The sequence below is a fragment of the Sapajus apella genome, unplaced genomic scaffold (genome assembly GCF_009761245.1).
Source record: "Sapajus apella isolate SASKATOON/1434 unplaced genomic scaffold, GSC_monkey_1.0 scaffold77, whole genome shotgun sequence".
Taxonomy (NCBI): domain Eukaryota; kingdom Metazoa; phylum Chordata; class Mammalia; order Primates; family Cebidae; genus Sapajus; species Sapajus apella.
Window position 1 is genome coordinate 695,374 of NW_022437017.1, and position 17,886 is coordinate 713,259.

The 17,886-nt window shown below is 48.9% G+C and overlaps 1 protein-coding gene across 2 annotated transcripts; it reads right to left on the reverse strand.

The window, feature by feature from the left end:
- Positions 1–1,984: 1,984 nt before the first annotated feature.
- On the reverse strand, positions 1,985–14,580 carry TSPAN16 (tetraspanin 16). 2 transcript variants are annotated; one of them, XM_032251723.1, is made up of 7 exons: positions 14,375–14,580; positions 12,418–12,615; positions 11,502–11,576; positions 9,119–9,226; positions 7,171–7,323; positions 5,465–5,548; positions 1,985–2,164 (listed from the first exon to the last, which is right to left on the reverse strand). In XM_032251723.1, exons 1-7 carry the CDS (start codon positions 14,441–14,443, stop codon positions 2,117–2,119), a joined length of 735 nt encoding a protein of 244 aa, XP_032107614.1. In that variant the 5' UTR covers positions 14,444–14,580; the 3' UTR covers positions 1,985–2,116. The 2 variants fall into 2 exon arrangements, with proteins under 2 accessions (XP_032107614.1, XP_032107616.1); XM_032251725.1 differs by lacking the exon at positions 11,502–11,576.
- Positions 14,581–17,886: the final 3,306 nt, after the last annotated feature.

Here is a 17,886-nt window from a genome sequence, read left to right on the forward strand (position 1 = left end):
TGGTTCAGGATTAGGTAGTTTGTTAAAGCTTCCAGGTGACTCTAATCTACAGCCGGTGCTGGTAACTCATACTTTTCAGGAAATACAGGGACAAGAGGAACAGGGTAAATAAATGAAACCACAAAGAAAGCAGTAGACCCAGAACCTGTGGCACTCCTCAAGCATTTCACACACTCTCTCTTTTTTTTTTTTTTTTTTTCTGAGATGTAGTCTCACTCTGTCGTCCAGGCTCGAGTGCAGTGGTGCGTTCTCGGCTCACTGCAACCTCCACCTCCCAGCTTCAAGCAATTCTCCTTCCTCAGCCTCCAGAGTAGCTGGGATTACAGATGTGCGCCACCACACCTAATTATTATTATTTTTGTTTTTGAGTCGGAGTCTTGCTCTGTCGCCAGGTTAGAGTGCACGACCTTGGCTCACTGTAACCTCTGCCTCCTGGGTTCAAGCGATTCTCCTGCCTCAGCCTCCAAGTAGCTGGGATTACAGTTGCTAGCCACCATGCCCGGCTAATTTTTTTTTTTTTTTTTTTTTTTTAAAGACAGGGTTTCACTATGTTGGCCAGGCTGGTCCTGAACTCTTGACCTCATGATTCATCTGACTGTGCCTCCCAAAGTGCTGGGATTACAAGCATGAGCCACCAAGTCTGGCAGCATTTCACACTCTTTCTGCAACAAGTCAAAGGAAGGTGAGGTTAGCCAGGCAGGGTGGCTCACACCTGTAATCCCTGCACTTTGGGAAGCGGAGGCAGGTAGATCACCTGAAGTCAGCAGTTTGAGACCAGCTTGGCCAACATGGTGAAACCCCATGTCTACTAAAAAGTAAAATTAGCCAGGCATGGTGGCGGCAGGTGCCTATAATCTCAGGTACTCAGGAGGCTAAGGCAGGAGAATCGCTTGAACCCGGGAGGCAGAGGTTTCAGTGAGCCGAGATCACACCACTGCACTCCTGCCTGGGCAACAGACACTCAGTCTCAAAAAAAAAAAAAAAAAAAAAAAAAGAAAAGAAAACTTAGCCAGGCCAGGCGCCGTGGCAGGTGCTTGTAATCCCAACTACTTGGGAGGCTGAGGCAGGAGAACTGCTTGAACCCAGGAGGCGGAGGCTGCAGTGAGCCAAGATCCTGCCACTGCACTATAGCCTGGGTGACAGAGCAAGACTCTGTCTCTACAAAAAAAAAGAGTTGGGAGGAAGTTTCTGCGGGACAGGGGGAAGGGTACTCCGGAAAAGCCATTGCAGGGACCATCGCTATACCAGCAGCACGGGCTTCAGTTGTAGCCATCCCTTGCCATAACTTTTGAACTATATTTGGAAAAACACTGGCCAGGGCAAAAAAAAATTTTTTTTCCTCATGGTGAATAAGCAAGGGCAGATTCAACTTTCTAAGTACTATGAACATGTGGACATTAATAAGCATACACTTCTGGAAACAAGTCATAAAGAGCTGACTCTCAATCCAATAAACAATGCTCTTTCATTGAATATAAGGATTTTGAGTTGATACATGAGCAGTACGCAGCTGTCTTCACTGTAATTGGAGTTAATGACACTAAGAAGAAGATGGTTATTTACAGGCTGGGCATGGTGGCTCATGCCTGTAATCCTAGCACTTTGGGTGGCTGAGGCAGGTGGATCACCTGAGGTCAGGAGTTTGAGACCAGCCTGGCCAACATGGTGAAACTCTCTCTCTACTAAAAATACAAAAATTAGTCAGGCGTGGTGGCGGGCCCCTGCAATCCCAGCTACTCAGGAGGCTGAGGCAGAATTGCTTGAACCCAGAAGGTGGAGGTCGCAGTGAACTGAGATCATGCCATTGCACTCCAGCCTGGGCAACACAGCAAGACTCTCTCTTAAAAAATAAAACCTTGCACACACCAAGAGTAATTTACTAAACAGGAAAGTTGTATGAGAAAGACAGACGTAGCATCTCATTCAGGCATTTTGAGATAAAATCATCGACAAAAATAAAAGTAAGGAGAAAGGAGTCAGGCTGGACAGGGGTTTCCTGGGTCTTTTATTAACAATCTCCCTCCAGAAGCAGTGGGTGCCGCAGAGAAATAAAACTGAGACTGAATCTCCAGCAGCCAGGTGGGCCCAGGTGTCCCGTCTTCTCCAGCCCTGGGTGTCAGCCCAGCTTGATAAACAGCAGCAAAGTGGCAAGAATTCCTGGCAACTGAAATGGGCAAAGAAGAAAACATGGATCCAATGCTAGAGACCTCCAAACCAGAGTCTTGGTGGAGTTCTGGGGGCAGGAGGAGCATCCTGTTCTAGAAGGGTGAGGGGCAGGGGTTGCAGATGGCTGAAGAACCATCTGGGCTAAGCTGGAGCCCCTGTAGTTAAGAGAGGAGACAAAGTGCATCCATGTCCACTTCTTTTTTTTGAGAAGGATTCTGGTTCTATTGCCCAGGCTGGAGTGCAGTGGAACGATCTCAGCTGACTGCAACATCCACCTTCCAGGTTCAAGCAATTGTCCTGCCTCAGCCTCCTCGGTAGCTGGGATCACAGGCGCCCACCACCACACCTGGCTAATTTTGTTTGTGTGTGTGTGTGTGTTAGTCTCACACTGTTGCCCCAGCTGGAGTGCAGTGGCACAGTCTCGGTTCACTGCATTCCGGGTTCAAGAGGTTCTCCTGCCTCAGCCTCCCCAGTAGCTGGGATTACCACATCCAGCTTATTTTTTATATTTTTAGTAGAGACGGGGTTTCACCATGTTGGCCAGGTTGGTCTCAAGCTCCTGACCTCGTGATTCGCCAGCCTCGGCCTCCCAGAAGGCTGGGATTACAGGCATAAGCCACTGCACCTGGCCTAATTCTTGTATTTTTAGTAGCGACGGGGTTTCACCATGCTGGTCAGGCTGGTCTCGAACTCATGACCACGATATGCCCCACCTCAGCCTCCCAAAGTGCTGGGATTACAGGCATAAGCCACTGCACCCAGACAAGGATATACATTTTCTTTTTCCTTCATCAGTTGATGTACATTTGGGTTTTACCTACTTTTTTATTGTTATGAATAATCCTGCTGTGAGCATTCACAAAAAGGTTTTTGTGTGGATACATGTCTTCAATCATCTTGGATATAAACATGGGAGAGAAATTGCTGGGACAAATAATTCTATGTTTAACATTTTAGGAAGTGGCTTCACCATTTTACGATCTCACCAACAGTGTGTAAGGGTTCTAATATCGCCACGTCCTTGGCAATACTTGTTATTGTCTTTCTTTAGCCATCTGGTGGGATAAGTGTTTTTATTTGCATTTCCCTAATGATTAATGGTAGTAGAGCATTTTTGTGATTATTGGCCAGCTGTATCCCTTCTTTCGATAAAATCAAATCATTTGTCCATTTTAGTTGGGTTGTCTTTTTATTAAGATATAATAATTCTTTATATATTCTGGACACAAGTCCCATATAGTTAACCAAGATGCAAATTTTTTCCCAAGCCATGATTTGTCTTTTCGTTTTCTTCATAATGTCCTTTGAAACACGTTTTTCATTTTGACAATGTCCACTTATCAATATTTTGTTTTGTCACTTGTCCTTTTTGATATCAAGTTGAGGAAATTCCCTTCTATTCCTAGACTTTTGAGTTTGTTTTTTTTTTTAATCATGAAATGGTAAAGATTCTGTCAAATACTCTGCATTTATTGAGAGGACCATATGGTTTTTGTCCTTCATTCTATTAATATTGTATATTATATTAATATTCATATCTTTAACCAGCCTTTCCTTTCTGGGATACATCCCACTTGATCTTTTTATATATTGCTGGATTTAATCTGCTAGTATTTTGTTGAGGATTTTTGCATCTATATTCAAAAGAGACACTGGGCTGGGCTCGGTGGCTCACACCTGTAATCCCAGCACTTTGGGAGGCTGAGAGAGGCAGATCATTTGAGGTCAGGAGTTCCAGATCAGCCTGGCCAACAAGGCAAAACCCTGTCTCTACTAAAAATACAAAAATTAGCTGGTCAATGCCTGTAGTCCCAGCTGTGGAGACTGAGGCAGGGGAATTGTGTGAACCCAGGAGGTGGAGGTTGCAGTGAACTGAGGTTGTACCACTGCACTCCAGCCTGGATGACAGAGTGAGACACTGACCTGTAGTTTTACTTTCTTATGTCACTGTAATATCTTGTAATGGCATCATAGAATAAATTAGAAATGTGTCTTCCTTCTTTTTACTGGCAGAGTTTGTGGGGGAAATAATGATGTTAATTCTTCTCTCAAAGTTTGGTAGTATTTCCAGTGAGGATATCTGGACCTGATCTTTTCTTCGTGGGAAGTTTTTGGTTACTAATTTAATCTAATTACTTGTTGTAGATCTATTTAGATATTCTATTTTTTCATGAGTCAGTTTTGGTAGTTCGTGTTTATCTAGGAATTTGTCTATTTCATCTAGGGTATCTAATTTATTGCACACAGGTTCACGCTATTCCCTAATAGTTGCTTTCTTTCTGTAATATCAGTAGTGACGTCTCTCTTTCATTCCTCATTTTAATAATTTGAGTAATCTTTCCCTTTTTTTCCCCTTCAGTCTGAAGTTCTGTCAATTTTGTTTTGTGTACCTTTTTTTGAGACAGGGCATCGCTCTGTCATTCAGGATGGAGGGCAGTGACACAATCATGCCTCACTAGCCTCAATATCCCAGGCCCAAGTGATCCTCCCCCCTCATCCTCCCCCCTCATCCTCCCCCCCATCCTCCCCCCTCATCCTCCCCCCTCATCCTCCCAAATAGCTGGGACTACTAGCATGTGCCACCACACCTGGATAATTTCCTTATTTTTGTTTTTGTAGAGACAGGGGTCTCACTATGTTGCCCAGGCCGATTTTGAACTCCTGGGCTCAAGCAATCCTCCTACCTCAGCCTCTCAAAGTGCTAGAATTACAGGCTGAGCCATTACACTCAACCTTTTTTATCTTTTCAAATAATCAAATTTTGGTCTTACTGTTTTTCTCCATTTTACTTATTTTCACTCTGATCTTTAGTATCTTCCTTCTGCTTGCTTTGGGTTTAGTTTGCTCTTCTTTGTTTAGTTTATTTCTTTTTCTTTTCTTTTTTTTTTTAGTGTTGTATTTTGTTTGCTGCTATGTCCCAGTGACCAAAACAGTATTTGTCAGGTGCTTTTTTTTTTTTTTTTTTTTGACAGTGTTCACTCTTGTTGCCCAGTCTGGCATGCAATGCTGCAATCTCGGCCCTTCACAACCGCCGCCTCCTGGGTTCAAGCAATTCTTCTACCTCAGCCTCCTGAGTAGCTGGGACTACAGGTATGTGCTACCACTCCCAGGTAAGTTTGTATTTTTCATAGACACAGGGTTTCTCCAGGTTGGTCAGGCTGGTCTTGAACTCCTGACCTCAGCTGATCCACCCGCTTCAGCCTCCCGAAGTGCTGGGATTACAGGTGTGAGCCACCGCGTCTGGGCAGTCAGTGCTTAATAAAACAGCTCGATGTGCCCGAGGGAGGCTGGGTCTTACCTGTATCACTGCAGCTCCCAGAGAGCCCCCACTCAGGGTGAAGCTCTGAGTCTTGGTGATTTTCAGGAGTTTCTGGAAACAGCCCTGATGAAACAAACACCAAAACACAAGCAGGAGCTGGTTCGGGGCTCATGGACTGCATGAGCAGTCCATGTTGGGGTTGTCATCAACCCCAACTCACTGGGCCACTCAGATGCCTCTCAGATCCTTTGAGGAGAAGGGGACAGAGCCATGAGGGCCTTTGCTCCATCTCAATGGACTGCCACCTACTCCTACCACCTAGCATCGTCCCTGTCCTCATTCCCCCAGTAGAACATGCCGATGACTCCCTTCTGTTTGTCTGTGCTAAGGTTCCAGTGTACTGATTAAGTGTGGTTGGACACCCTCGATTATTACTAACTGTGTGACCTTGGAGAAGTCACTATACCTCTCTGAACACCATTTTCCCATCTATAAATGGTACTCCTTGGATCTATCTGCTTTACAAGAATTTTGAGAGGAGCAAAAGAATCAAAGGCCAGGCATGGTGGCTCATGTCTATAATCCCAGCACTTTGGGAAGCCAAGACAGGAGGATCACTTGAGCCCAGGATTTCAAGACCAGCAGCCTGGGTAACATAGTGAGACCCTATCTCTATAAAAAAAATTTAAATATTAGCCTGGCATGCAGCTGTAGTCCCAGCTACTTAGAGACTGAGGCAGGAGGATCGCTTCAGCCCAGCCAGTTGAGGCTGCAGTGAGAGCCATGATCATGTCACTGCACTCCTGCCTAGGGGACAGAGCAAGACCCTGTCTCAAAAATAAATAAATAGGCCAGGTGCGGTGGCTTATGCCTGTAATCTCAGCACTTTGGGAGATGAGGCAGGTGAATCACAAGGTCAAGACATCGAGACCATACTGGCGAACATGGTAAAACCCTGTCTCTACTAAAAATATAAAAATTAGCTGGGCATGGTGGTGTGCACCTGTAATCCCAGCTACTCGGGAGGCAGGAGAATCACTTGAACCCAGGAGTCAGAGGTTGCAGTGAGCCAAGATTGCACCACTGCACTCTAGCCTGGTGACAGATCGAGACTCCATCCGCAAATGAATAAATAAAGCTGGGCATGCCTGTAATCTCAGCACTTTGAGAGGCTGAGGCTGGCAGATTCCCTAAGCCCAGGAGTTCAAGATCAGCCTGGATAACATGGCAAAACCCCGTCTCTACAAAAAATACAAAAATTAGCCAGGTGTGGTGGTGTGCACCTGTAGTCCCAGATACTTGGGGGGCTGAGACGGAAGGATTGTTTGAGGCCAGGAGTTCAAGACCAGCCTGAGCAACATAGCAAGGCCCTGTCTCTCCAATAAATTGTCTAAAAAATTAGATGAGCAGTCAGGTGCAGTGGCTCATGCCTGTACTTCCAGTACTGTGGGAGGCCAAGGTGGGTGGATCACCTGAAGTTAAAGACCAACCTGATCAACATGGTGAAACCCCATCTCTACTAAAATTAAAAAATTAGCCGGGTGTGGTGGTACATGCCTGTGATCCCAGGTACTTGGGAGGCTGAGGCAGGAGAATCACTTGAACCTGGGACGCAGAGGTTGCAGTGAGCTGAGATCACACCACTGCACTCCAGATTGGGTGACAAGAGGGAAGCTCCATCTCAAAATAAGAAAGTCACCAGCCCTCAGGGATCTGTCAAGGCAACACACAAAATCTCCAGTTACCTTCTGGTGGATGACGTATGTGGACACGTTGCGTCCATCACAGGCCACGGTTCCGATGGATTTACAGCAACCCCTGGGGTAAGTGTGGCCTGTTGTCATTTCGAAGGAAGAGCCAGAAAAATCTGTGTAGTTCTTTACCCCACAGCACTTTAGCTATAGAGAGGAGAAGAAATACTTAGACAGTCCCTTTCAAATAAGAAAATAATGAAAACATCAGGAATCATGGTTCTCATGGCTACTGTCCAGTGTGGCCACAATATTCCAGAGACTGCTAAACATCCCTCATAACCACCCCAGCCCAGCTCAGAACCCTTCCTGGCTCCCATCTCACTCAGGGTAAAAGCTGAACTCCTAGCCTGGGAACCAGAGTGAGACCCCCATCTTGGCAAAAAATTTAAAAATTAGCCAGGCATAGTGGCAGACACCTGTAGTCCCAGCTACTCCAGAGGCTGAGGCTGGAGGATGGCTGGAGCCCAGGAGATCAAGGCTGTAGTGAGCTATGATCACACCACTGCATTCCAGCCTGGACAACACAGCAAGACCCTGTCTCTAAAAAGAAAAGAAGAAAAAAAAAAGCTGAACTCCTCAGTGGTCCATAAGGACCTGTGCAATCGGCCTGTCACCTCCCGCCCTTACCTGCTCCTAGTCTTCCCCTTTATTCATTCAGCTCCAGCCACGTTGGTTCCTTTGCTGTCCACAAACACAGCTAGCTCCTGGCTCAGAGCCTTTGCATGGGCTGTTTCCTCTTTCTGCAATGTCCTTCTAAATATCTGCATGGTTTTCCCCCTTATTTCATTCAGGTCTCTATCCAAATGTCCCTCCCCAGAAAGGCCTTCCATGAACCCCCTTTTCTTTTCAACAGAGTCTCGCTCTGTCGCCCAGGCTGGAGTGCAGTGGCACAATCTCAGCTCACTGCAGCCTCCGCCTCCCAGGTTCAAGCGAATCTCCTGCCTCAGCCTCCCAAGTAGCTGGGACTACAGGGGCCTGCCATCAACGCCAGGTTAATTTTTGTATTTTTAGTAGAGACCAGGTTTCACCATGTTGGCCAGGTTGTCCTCGCACTGCTGACCTCAAGTCATCCACCGCCTCGGCCTTGCAAAGTGCTCAGATTACAGGCGTGAGCCATTGTTCCCGGCCACCGTGAACCCTCTTCCTACATTAGCCACAGCTGGGGATGTGGGAAAAAGAAACAGGTTAGCCACAATCCCTGTATCAGCCAGCCTGGGCTAAGTTATGCAGAAGTAACAAACAGCTCCTCAATCTCAGTAGTTTGTTTGTTTGTTTGTTTGTTTTGAGACAGAGTTTTGCTCCTGTTGCCCAGGCTGGAGTACAGTGGCGAGATCTTGACTCACTACAACCTCTGCCTCCCGGGTTCAAGTGATTCTCCTGCCTCAGCCTCCCGAGTAGCTGGGATTACAGGCGCCTGCCACCATGCCCAGCTAATTTTTGTATTTTTGGTAGAGATAGGCTTTCACCATGTTGGCCAGGATGGTCTCAAACTCCTGACCTCAGGTGATCTGCCTGCTTTGGCCTCCAAAGTGCTGGGATTAAAGGTGTTAGCCACCGAGCCTGGCCATTTTTTTGTTTGTTTGTTTTTGTTTTTTTGAGATGGAGTCTCACTTTGTTGCCCAGACTGGAATGCAGTGGCCACAACCTCGGCTTGCTGCAGCCTCTGCCTCCCAGGCTCAAGTGATTCTCCCACCTCCACCTCCCGAGCAGCTGGAATTTCGGCACATACCCCCACACCTGGCTAATTTTTGTATTTTTAGTAGAAACAGGGTTTCGCCATGTTGGCCAGGCTGGTCTCAAACTCCCGAACCTCAGGTGATCCACCTGCCTCGGCCTCCCAAAGCACTGGATGACAGGTGTGAACCACCATGGCCGGCCTTCATTGTGTATCTTTTACCACTATTTTTTTTTTTTTTTTTTTTCTGGAAGCAAGTCTCACCTTCTCCATGACCAAATTCCACTGTGTAGAGTAGTCGTCTGGCTCATTGTAACCTCTGTAGTTCTTCCTCAGGGTCACGAAGCTGTGCTCCAAGGCCACATCTCGAACCTCACAGATGGGACAGGAAGTGATCAGTGCCCCAACTAGCTAGGGTGGCGCCGGTTCGTTGGCCAGGGTGCTGGAGGATAGCGTGGGGAGGTGGGGGCTTCCCTTGTGCTGCCTTTGTTTTTCCTACCCTCAGCTCATGGGTCTGTGCTAAAGGAAGACACTTGGAGGCTACTGTGCCCCCCAAGAGAGGGAAACAGGGAGACGTGTGGGTCTGGAGCCAAGGGTATCTCTCTGTACCCATCACACACAAATTTGAATCATGTGCTCTTTGGAATCGCCCACAGCCTGCTGCACCCACGATGGAGCTGAAACTCCATTAAATAATTGAATATCTTCTTCCACGGAATCTCTCTCTGCACAAAAGGAGCACATTTAATTTTCTGTTTTTTAAATAACGATTAAAAAAAAATCCTTTCGCAAAGCTATGATAGAGGCACGTGGTTTGAAATTGACAATGCACAGAAGGGCAGACCATGAAAAGTCTCTCTCCCACCCCTTCCTCCCAGCCAAAAAATTTCCTCCCTCCCACTCCATGCCAATGACTGTTAACTGTTTCCTGTGCCCCCAAAGAGATGTTCTATGTGTGTCAAAGCAAAGCATATTTTCACTATTTTTCCTCTTTGGTTTATGCTGCACTTGTTTTTTCTGCGTCTGGCTGCTCTCGACAAGAGTAGCAGGGGCTCTTGGTGGCCCGTAACCCTGTGGCCCTTGTCAGTTCTGTGCCCACTGCCCTGGCTCCCTAGTGCCAGCAAGTGAGGATTCTCTGGCCTCTGAGCCCACGTGCCCCCTGGGAGCAGCCCTCGATTCATGGTTGGATCAATACCCCAGCTCCCTCTCCACTGGAGTGGAATAACTTAAGTGCATGTTCTGTGCTGTGCCCAGTGTCCCCTTTTGTGGGCTTTCTTCCCTTACCTGCCTCATTTCCCATGTCCCCTGCAGGTGCTTTCTGAGATCACCTCCCAAATAAACCACATGCCTTGGAATTCTTGTTTCAGGGTCAGCCTCTGGGGAGGACAGCACTCTACGCTGGAGAACATTCCATTTGGTGCCCAGAGAGCTGCCTCCTTCCCTGCACCTGGGTGTTCAGGACTCCACTGTGTGGATGTGTTTTAACTGGCCTAAACCCTTGTTCATAGTTTCATATTCGCTAGGTCTTTGCAGTCTTTTCTCTCTCTCTTTCTGGACGGATGGATGGACAGATGGATGGATGGAAGGACGGACGGATGGACAGATGGAGTTCTGCTCTTGTTGCCCAGACTGGAGTGCAGTGGTGCAATCTCAGCTCACTGCAACCTCTGCCTCCTGGCTTCAAGCGATTCTCCTCCCTCAGCCTCCCGAGTAGCTGGGATTACAGGCATACACCATCAAGCCCAGCTAATTCTTTTTTAATTTTTAGTAGATATGGGGTTTCACCATGTTGGCCAGGCTGGTGTTGAACTCCTGACCTCAGGTGATTCACTTGCCTCAGCCTCCCAAAGTGCCAGGATTATGGGTGAGAGCCACCATGTCCAGTCCTCTTTGCAATCTTTCACATGCCCTGGCATGAATGTCATTCTGCACACCAGCAAGTGAGTCCTTGAATAATTCCCAGAGATGGGACTGCCGGGTCAAAGTGCTGAAGCTTTTGTCATTTGGGTGGATTTTGCTAAATTGTCCCTCTATTTTGAATATGTTTCAAAACCCCAATCAGTGTGCAAGCGCTTCCGATCACCTCCCCTTCTCCTGCCACCAAACACAAGAGAGATGGACTAAATGAACTCAGCAGGTTTCCTGAGGCCTTGGAGGGACAGGCCAAGGATTTCAGCTATCACTCCATCAAAGGAGGTACCTGTGATGGGCCCCTCCACCACTGGGTCCTCAAATCGATCGTGGGTGCCTGGCAGGGAGGGGTGGGTTTCTACTGGTTTTATATCTTTGCTTTTTTTTTGAAATGGAGCCTCATTCTGTCACCCACACTGGAGTGCGGGAGTACAGTCTCAGCTCACTGCAACCTCTGCCTCCCGGGTTCAAGTGATTCTCCTGCCTCAGCCTCCTGAGTAGCTGGGATAACAGGCATGTGCTATCACGCCTGGCTAATTTTTTTTTTTTTTTTTTTTGTACTTTTACTAGAGACAGGGTTTCACCATGTTGGTCAGGCTGGTCTCGAACTCCTGACCTCAGGTGATCCGCCCGCCTCAGCCTCCCAAAATGCTGGGATTACAAGCATGACCAACTGCCCCCAGCCTTGGCTCTGTATCTTTCTAATGCTGTGGGGAAGGAGCAGTGCTGTACTTACTACTGGAAAGAAAAGAAGGACCACGGTGGCAGCTGTGACTTCCACGATGAGAACAATGATCATTGACAGGATGCACTGAAAGACATGTGGGGTGGGGGGTGCTGGAAGCCTGCTCAGCCTCAGTCCGACCTTGCGCCCTGCAGGGGAGGGGCTGTCCCTGTCCTCCCGACGCACCACCCCAGGCCACCCTGGCCTCTCCAGTTTGAAAGAATTCGGCCGGGCACAGTGGCTCATGTTTGTAATCCCAGCACTTTAGGAGGCCGAGGCGGGCAGATCACAAAGTCAGGAGTTTGAGACCAGCCTGGTCAACATGGTGAAACCCCATCTCTACTGAAAATACAAAAATTAGATGGGCACAGTGGCGGGTACCTATAATCCCAGTTACTCGGAGGCTGAGGCAGGAGAATCGCTTGAACCCAGGAGGCGGAGTTTGCAGTGAGCTGAGATTACACCACTGCACTCCAGCCTGGGTGACAGAGACCCTGTCCCTAAAAAAAAAAAAAAAAAAAAGGGGACACCAAGCAACATTGTTTGCAACACGCACAGTAACAGTAAAAGATTTGTATGTGGGCTGGGCGCGGTGGCACACGCCTGTAATCCCAGCACTTTAGGAGGCCAAGGAAGGCAGATCACAAGGTCAGGAGATCAAGACCATCCCGGTAAAAATGGTGAAACCCCATCTCTACTAAAAATACAAAAATTAGCTGGGAGTGGTGGCGTGCACCTGTAGTCCCAGCTACTTGGGAGACTGAGGCAAGAGAATCGTTTGAACCCAGGAGGCAGAGTTTGTGGTGAGCCGAGATTGCGCCATTGCACTCCAGCCTGGGCAACAAGAGCGAAGCTCCATCTCAAAAAAAAAAAAAAAAAAGATTTGTACGGGAGGCAGTTCTGGGGTCTGTGTGCAGATGCAACTTACAAACAAGAGCATGCCTCTGCTCTCTTTGGTCGCTCCATACCACCCGGCACAGCCGAGCAGTATCGTGGCGCATCCCATCACCAGGCACAGAAAGCCCACGTGAAGCAGGTATGCAGTGGACACCCCAAGGACACTCGTCAGGGAGGTCCCTCCACATTTACCACCAATGCCCAGGCCGACGAGGATGATGCCAGACACCTGTAGAACAGAATCAGAAAGAAGAGTGATCTGTTAGCTGGAAACAAATAGAACTGGGTGAGTGCAGTGGCTCATGCCTGTAATCCCAGCACTTTGGGGGGTCAAGGCAAGAGTATCACTTGAGCCCAGGAGTTCAAGAGCAGCTTGGTGAGACCTCATCTGTCCCCCATAACCCCCACAAAAAAGTAGTCGGGCTTGGTGGTTTGTGCCTATAGTCTCAGCTACTCAGACGTCTGCAGGGGGAAGATCACTTGAACCCATGAGGTTGAGGCCACAGTGAGCTATGACTGTGCCGCTGTACTCCAGCCTGGATGACATGGCAAGACCCCATCTCAAATAAGATAGGCCGGCCACAGTGGCTTACGCCTGTAATCCCAAGACTTTGGGAGGCCAAAGTGGGCAGATCACCTGAGGTCAGGAGTTCAAGACCAGCCTGGCCAACAAGGTAAAACCTCGTCTCTACTAAAAACACAAAAATCAGCCAGGCATGGTGGTGTGCACCTGTAATCCCAGCTGCTCAGGAGGCTGAGGCAGGAGAATCGATTAAACCTGGGAGGCAGAGGTTGCAGGGAGCTAAGATCACGCCAGCCTGGACAACAGAGCAAGAGTCTGTCTAAAAATAAATATAAAATACAATGATGTCATAGGACAGGGCTTAGCAAATTTCTTTTTTCTGAAAAACCTAGATATCGTGGCCCCCGCAGGCCTTAAGGTATCTGTTGAAACTATGCAGTTCTGTTGGTGTAGCTCAAAAGCAGCTGTTCATAATCCACAAGAAAGTGGGCATGGCCACTTGTACGTAACATTTTATTATTTTTTTTTAAAATAGGGTTGGGGGTCTCGCTCTATTGCCATGCTGGTCTCGAACTCAAGGCTCAAGGAATCCGCCTGCCTCAGCCTTTCAAAGTGCTGGGATTACAGGTGTGAGCCGCTGCACCCGGCCTTAATTCTTTTTAAAATATTACAAGTGAAGAGACAAGGAATGATACTCCATCTCCTTCTCTTTCCTGGCAGCTTTTCCTTAGACTATGCTACAATGAAGACAATTACTTCTTCTTCTTTTTTTTTTTTTTAAAGTGAGACAGAATGAGACTCTGTCATCCAGGCTGGAGTGCAATGGCACGATCTCAGCTTACTGCCAACCTTTGCTGCCCGGGTTCAAGCAATTCTCATGCCTCAGCCTCCCAAGTAGCTGGGATTACAGGCACCCATCACCACATCCAGCCATTTTTTTTTTGTATTTTTAGTAGAGACGGGGTTTCACCATCTTGGCCAGGCTGGTCTTGAACTCCTGACTTCATGATCCCACCAGCCTCAGCCTCCCACAGTGCTTGGATTATAGGCGTGAGCCACCGTGCCTGGTCTGACAATTCTTTAGCAATGTACATTTCGGATTACTTTTATGGTAAGGAATAAAAATATCTTGACATATTTAAAAGTTCAAGAAAGTATCCCTTCCTTCTGACCTTCCCGAACAACTTTACCTGCTTCAGGATTTGACTTAGAGCCAAGCTCTTCCATCCCCCACCCGGACTCCCCCAGATCACGCTCGTTTGCGCTGGATTTCGCTGGTTCTGGGTTGACGGGAGGTCCCAGCGCTTCCTGCTCCTCCTCCTCCGTCTGCCCTACATCCCTCCTGCTTCTCTAGGGAACCACAGATCTCGATGCCAATTTGGATCAACTTATTTCTGTCTTTCGGGGAGCCGACCGTGGAGGAAGGGCTGCAACATACCAGGGGCCTGGATTGTGACATACTTACAGCCACGAAGCCATTGAGTAAAGATAACAGTTTCTTCAAGGAAGAGTAGGGAGTGTGGATTTCGGCCATGCTGGACAGACTGGGGCTCCCTGGATATTTAACTTAGCATCTTCCTGAACCTCGGGGCTACTGTTTCCCAAGATGATAGGGAGCTGAGATGGGGCACCAATGCTGACTGGCTCTGCCCCTCTCTGTCCTGGCTGCCTGTGGTTGTCCCAGACTGCCCAGCAGCTGCCCCCTGCCCTAGTTGCAAGCCCTTTATCACATCACAATTGGGTAGTGGAGCAAGGCCCAGGGTCCAGGGAACCAGGTGCCCCAAACTGCCCCCTGTTGGCTCCTCATCCTTCAAACAGGCCACACCAGGGAAAGAGAAAAGGCACCGGATGCTGCCCTGGTACCCTCCAGATGCCACTGGGATCCCGTGGGCATAGTGCCCAGCTCTGACCACTTGCACAGTTGACATTTCCTAGTAGACTGGAGGATCCAAGGGGGTACTTGGCTGTCCTATTAACAACTGTGCCCCTGCTGGGCGCAGTGGCTCACACCTGTAATCTCAGCACTTTGGGAGGCCAAGGTGGGCAAATCGCCTGAGGTCAGGAGTTTGAGACCAGCCTGGCCAACATGTTGAAAACCCATCTCTACTAAAAATACAAAATTAGCCAGGCATTGTGGTATGCGCCTATAATCCCTCAGGAGACTGAGGCAGGAGAATCGCTTGAACACAGGAGGTGGAGGTGGCAGTGAGCCAAGATCGTGTCATTGCACTCCATTGTAGGGAACAGAGTGAGACTGTCTCAAAAAAAAAAAAAAAAAAATACAGCTGTGCCCCCAAAGCCTGGCACTGCAATACTTAAGAAACCCATTCATGCCTGTAATCCCAGCACTTTGGGAGGCTGAGGCGGGCAGATCACAAGGTCGGGGGTTTGAGACCAGCCTGACCAATATGGTGAAACCCTGTCTCTGCTGAAAATACAAAAACCATGCTATCCAAATGTCACATTAAAAAAAAAAAAATCAGCCAGGCGTAGTGGCATGCACCTGTGGTCCCAGCTACGTGGAAGGCTGAGGCAGAAGAATTGCTTGAACCCAGGAGGCAGAAGTTGCACTGAGCTGAGATTGCACCACTCCAGCCTGGGCAACAGAGCGAAACTCCATGTCAAGAAAAAAAAAGAAACCCACGGAGAATGAATGAATGGATCTGGAGGCTCTGTGATGCAGGAATCTAGCTACGAGCCACCAGGCCCCACAATCCCCAGCCCCCAGTTGACCCATCCTTCAGACAGGGTCCAGAGAGGCCAAGGGACTTGCCTGAGGCCACACAGGAAGCAAGGCCAAGGTTAGGCTCTGAAGCCCCAAGAGTAACATGAAGGCAGGAACCTGTGAGGCAGAGAGTCCTGGAGCTGTGTGTTGTTGGTCACTGGGCTTTTCTTTTGAGACAGGATCTTGCTCCATTGCCCAGGCTGGAATCTAGTGGTGCAATGGCTCATTGCAGCCACAACCTCCCTGGCTCAAGTGATCTTCCCACCTTAGCCTCCCAAGTAGCAGGTCACTGAGCTTTTCTCCATGATGATAGATGTAGTTAGCATTTCAGGACCAAAAACGTGTATGTGGTCACTGAAGACCTCCAGGCCCAGAACCCGAAGTCCGTAGCCACTTTGTCCCACCCTCACCTCATGAGGGCCGCACTGCCCCACCCCAGCCCCTCTCTGTCCAGCCCTGCGCCGGGGCGTGTCTGGGTCCAGATCCTTCATGGATTGGGGGAAGGGGTATGGCTCAAATGGGAGAAATAGCTTACACTTTAATTAATTTAATGAATGTTGGTCAAATCACCTGCTTCCTGGAACATGGAGAACTAAGCACAATGTTCACAGAAGTGTGCTGTCTCCTCCTGGCCCATGGGCACCGTCACAGCCAGGAGTGTGTCCTTCCACAGCTTTCTTTTCTTTCTTTTTTTTTTTTTTTTTTTTTTTTGAGATGGAGTCTTGCACTGTCACCTGGGCTGGAGTGCAATAGCAAGATCTCAGTTCACTGCATCCTCCACCTCCCAGGTTCACACGATTCTCCTGCCTCAGCTTCCTGAGTAGGAGGGACTACAGGCATGCACCACTATACCCGGCTAATTTTTATATTTTTAGTAGAGACGGGGTTTCACTGTGTTAGGCTAGTCTCAAACTCTTGACCTCGTGATCCACCCACCTCGGCCTCCCAAAGTGCTGGGATTACAGGCGTGAGCCCCAGCCTCCACAGCTTTTTTTTTTTCTTTTTTTTGAGACGGAGTTTCACTCTTGTTACCCAGGCTGGAGTGCAATGGCGCGATCTCGGCTCACCGCAACCTCCACCTCCTGGGTTCAAGCAATTCTCCTGCCTCAGCCTCCCAAGTAGCTGGGACTACAGGTGTGCGCCACCATGCCCAGCTAATTTTTTTTTTGGTATTTTTAGTAGAGACGGGGTTTCACCATGTTGACCAGTATGGTCTCCATCTCTTGACCTCGTGATCCACCCGCCTCGGCCTCCCAAAGTGCTGGGATTATAGGCGTGAGCCACCGCGCCCGGCCCACAGCTTTCTTTAAGAGGTCATCTGAGGCCAGGCTCAGTGGCTCACACCTGTAATCCCAGCACTTTGGGAGCCCAAGAAGGGCAGATCATCTAAGGTCAGGAGTTCAAAACCAGACTAACCAACATGGAGAAACCCAGTCTTACTAAAAATACAAAATTAGCCTGGCATGGTGGCACATGCCTATAATCCCAGCTACTTGGGAGGCTGAAGCAGGAGAATTACTTGAACCCGGGAGGCGAAGGTTGCAGTGAGCCGTGAGCCGAGATCACGCCACTGCACCCCAGCCTGGGCAGCAAGAGCAAAACTCTGTCTCAAAAAACAAAAAAGAGGTCATTTGAAATAAGGAGCCTGAGAGCCAGGGGCTGAGGGCCTGGAAATGGGGGCACAAAAGAAGGTGATAAATAGGTATACAAGAGAGTGTGGGAAAATGTAGGGTGCAAAGGAGGGCTGGGAAATGGAGATGCAAAGGAGGGTGCAGGAAAGGGGGACGCAAAGGATGTGAGATGGAAACTTGGCAGCAAATGAGCATGGGAAAACAGGTTTAACGATGGTGGGAAAATAACGCTCAGCTACAAGACTGCAGGGTGAGTAGCAGAGGGCGCTGTAGACTTGGGAGCAGCTCCTGGAAGGAACTGGCCAGAGAGGAATCTGGGCCGGCTGCACGCGGCCACGCCCCTCGGCCGCCCCGTCCCTGGACCCTCCGGGCTTCACTCCAAAGCCGCATCTGCAGCCTCGCGCGTCCCCTGGCGGCGGCCAGTGGAAGGCCCTACGTGCCAGGGCTGGGCCGGGCCTCTCCCAGCCAAACACGTCCAGAGGTGCCCGGTACTCCAGGGACCCCGCCGCCCAGCCCGTCAGCGTCAGGAAATGAAGCAGAAATAGCGTCCCCTGCCCCAAATCCCTCCATCACACACACACGGAATCGATGCGAAGTGACAGAATTGTGCAGGAAACCTAC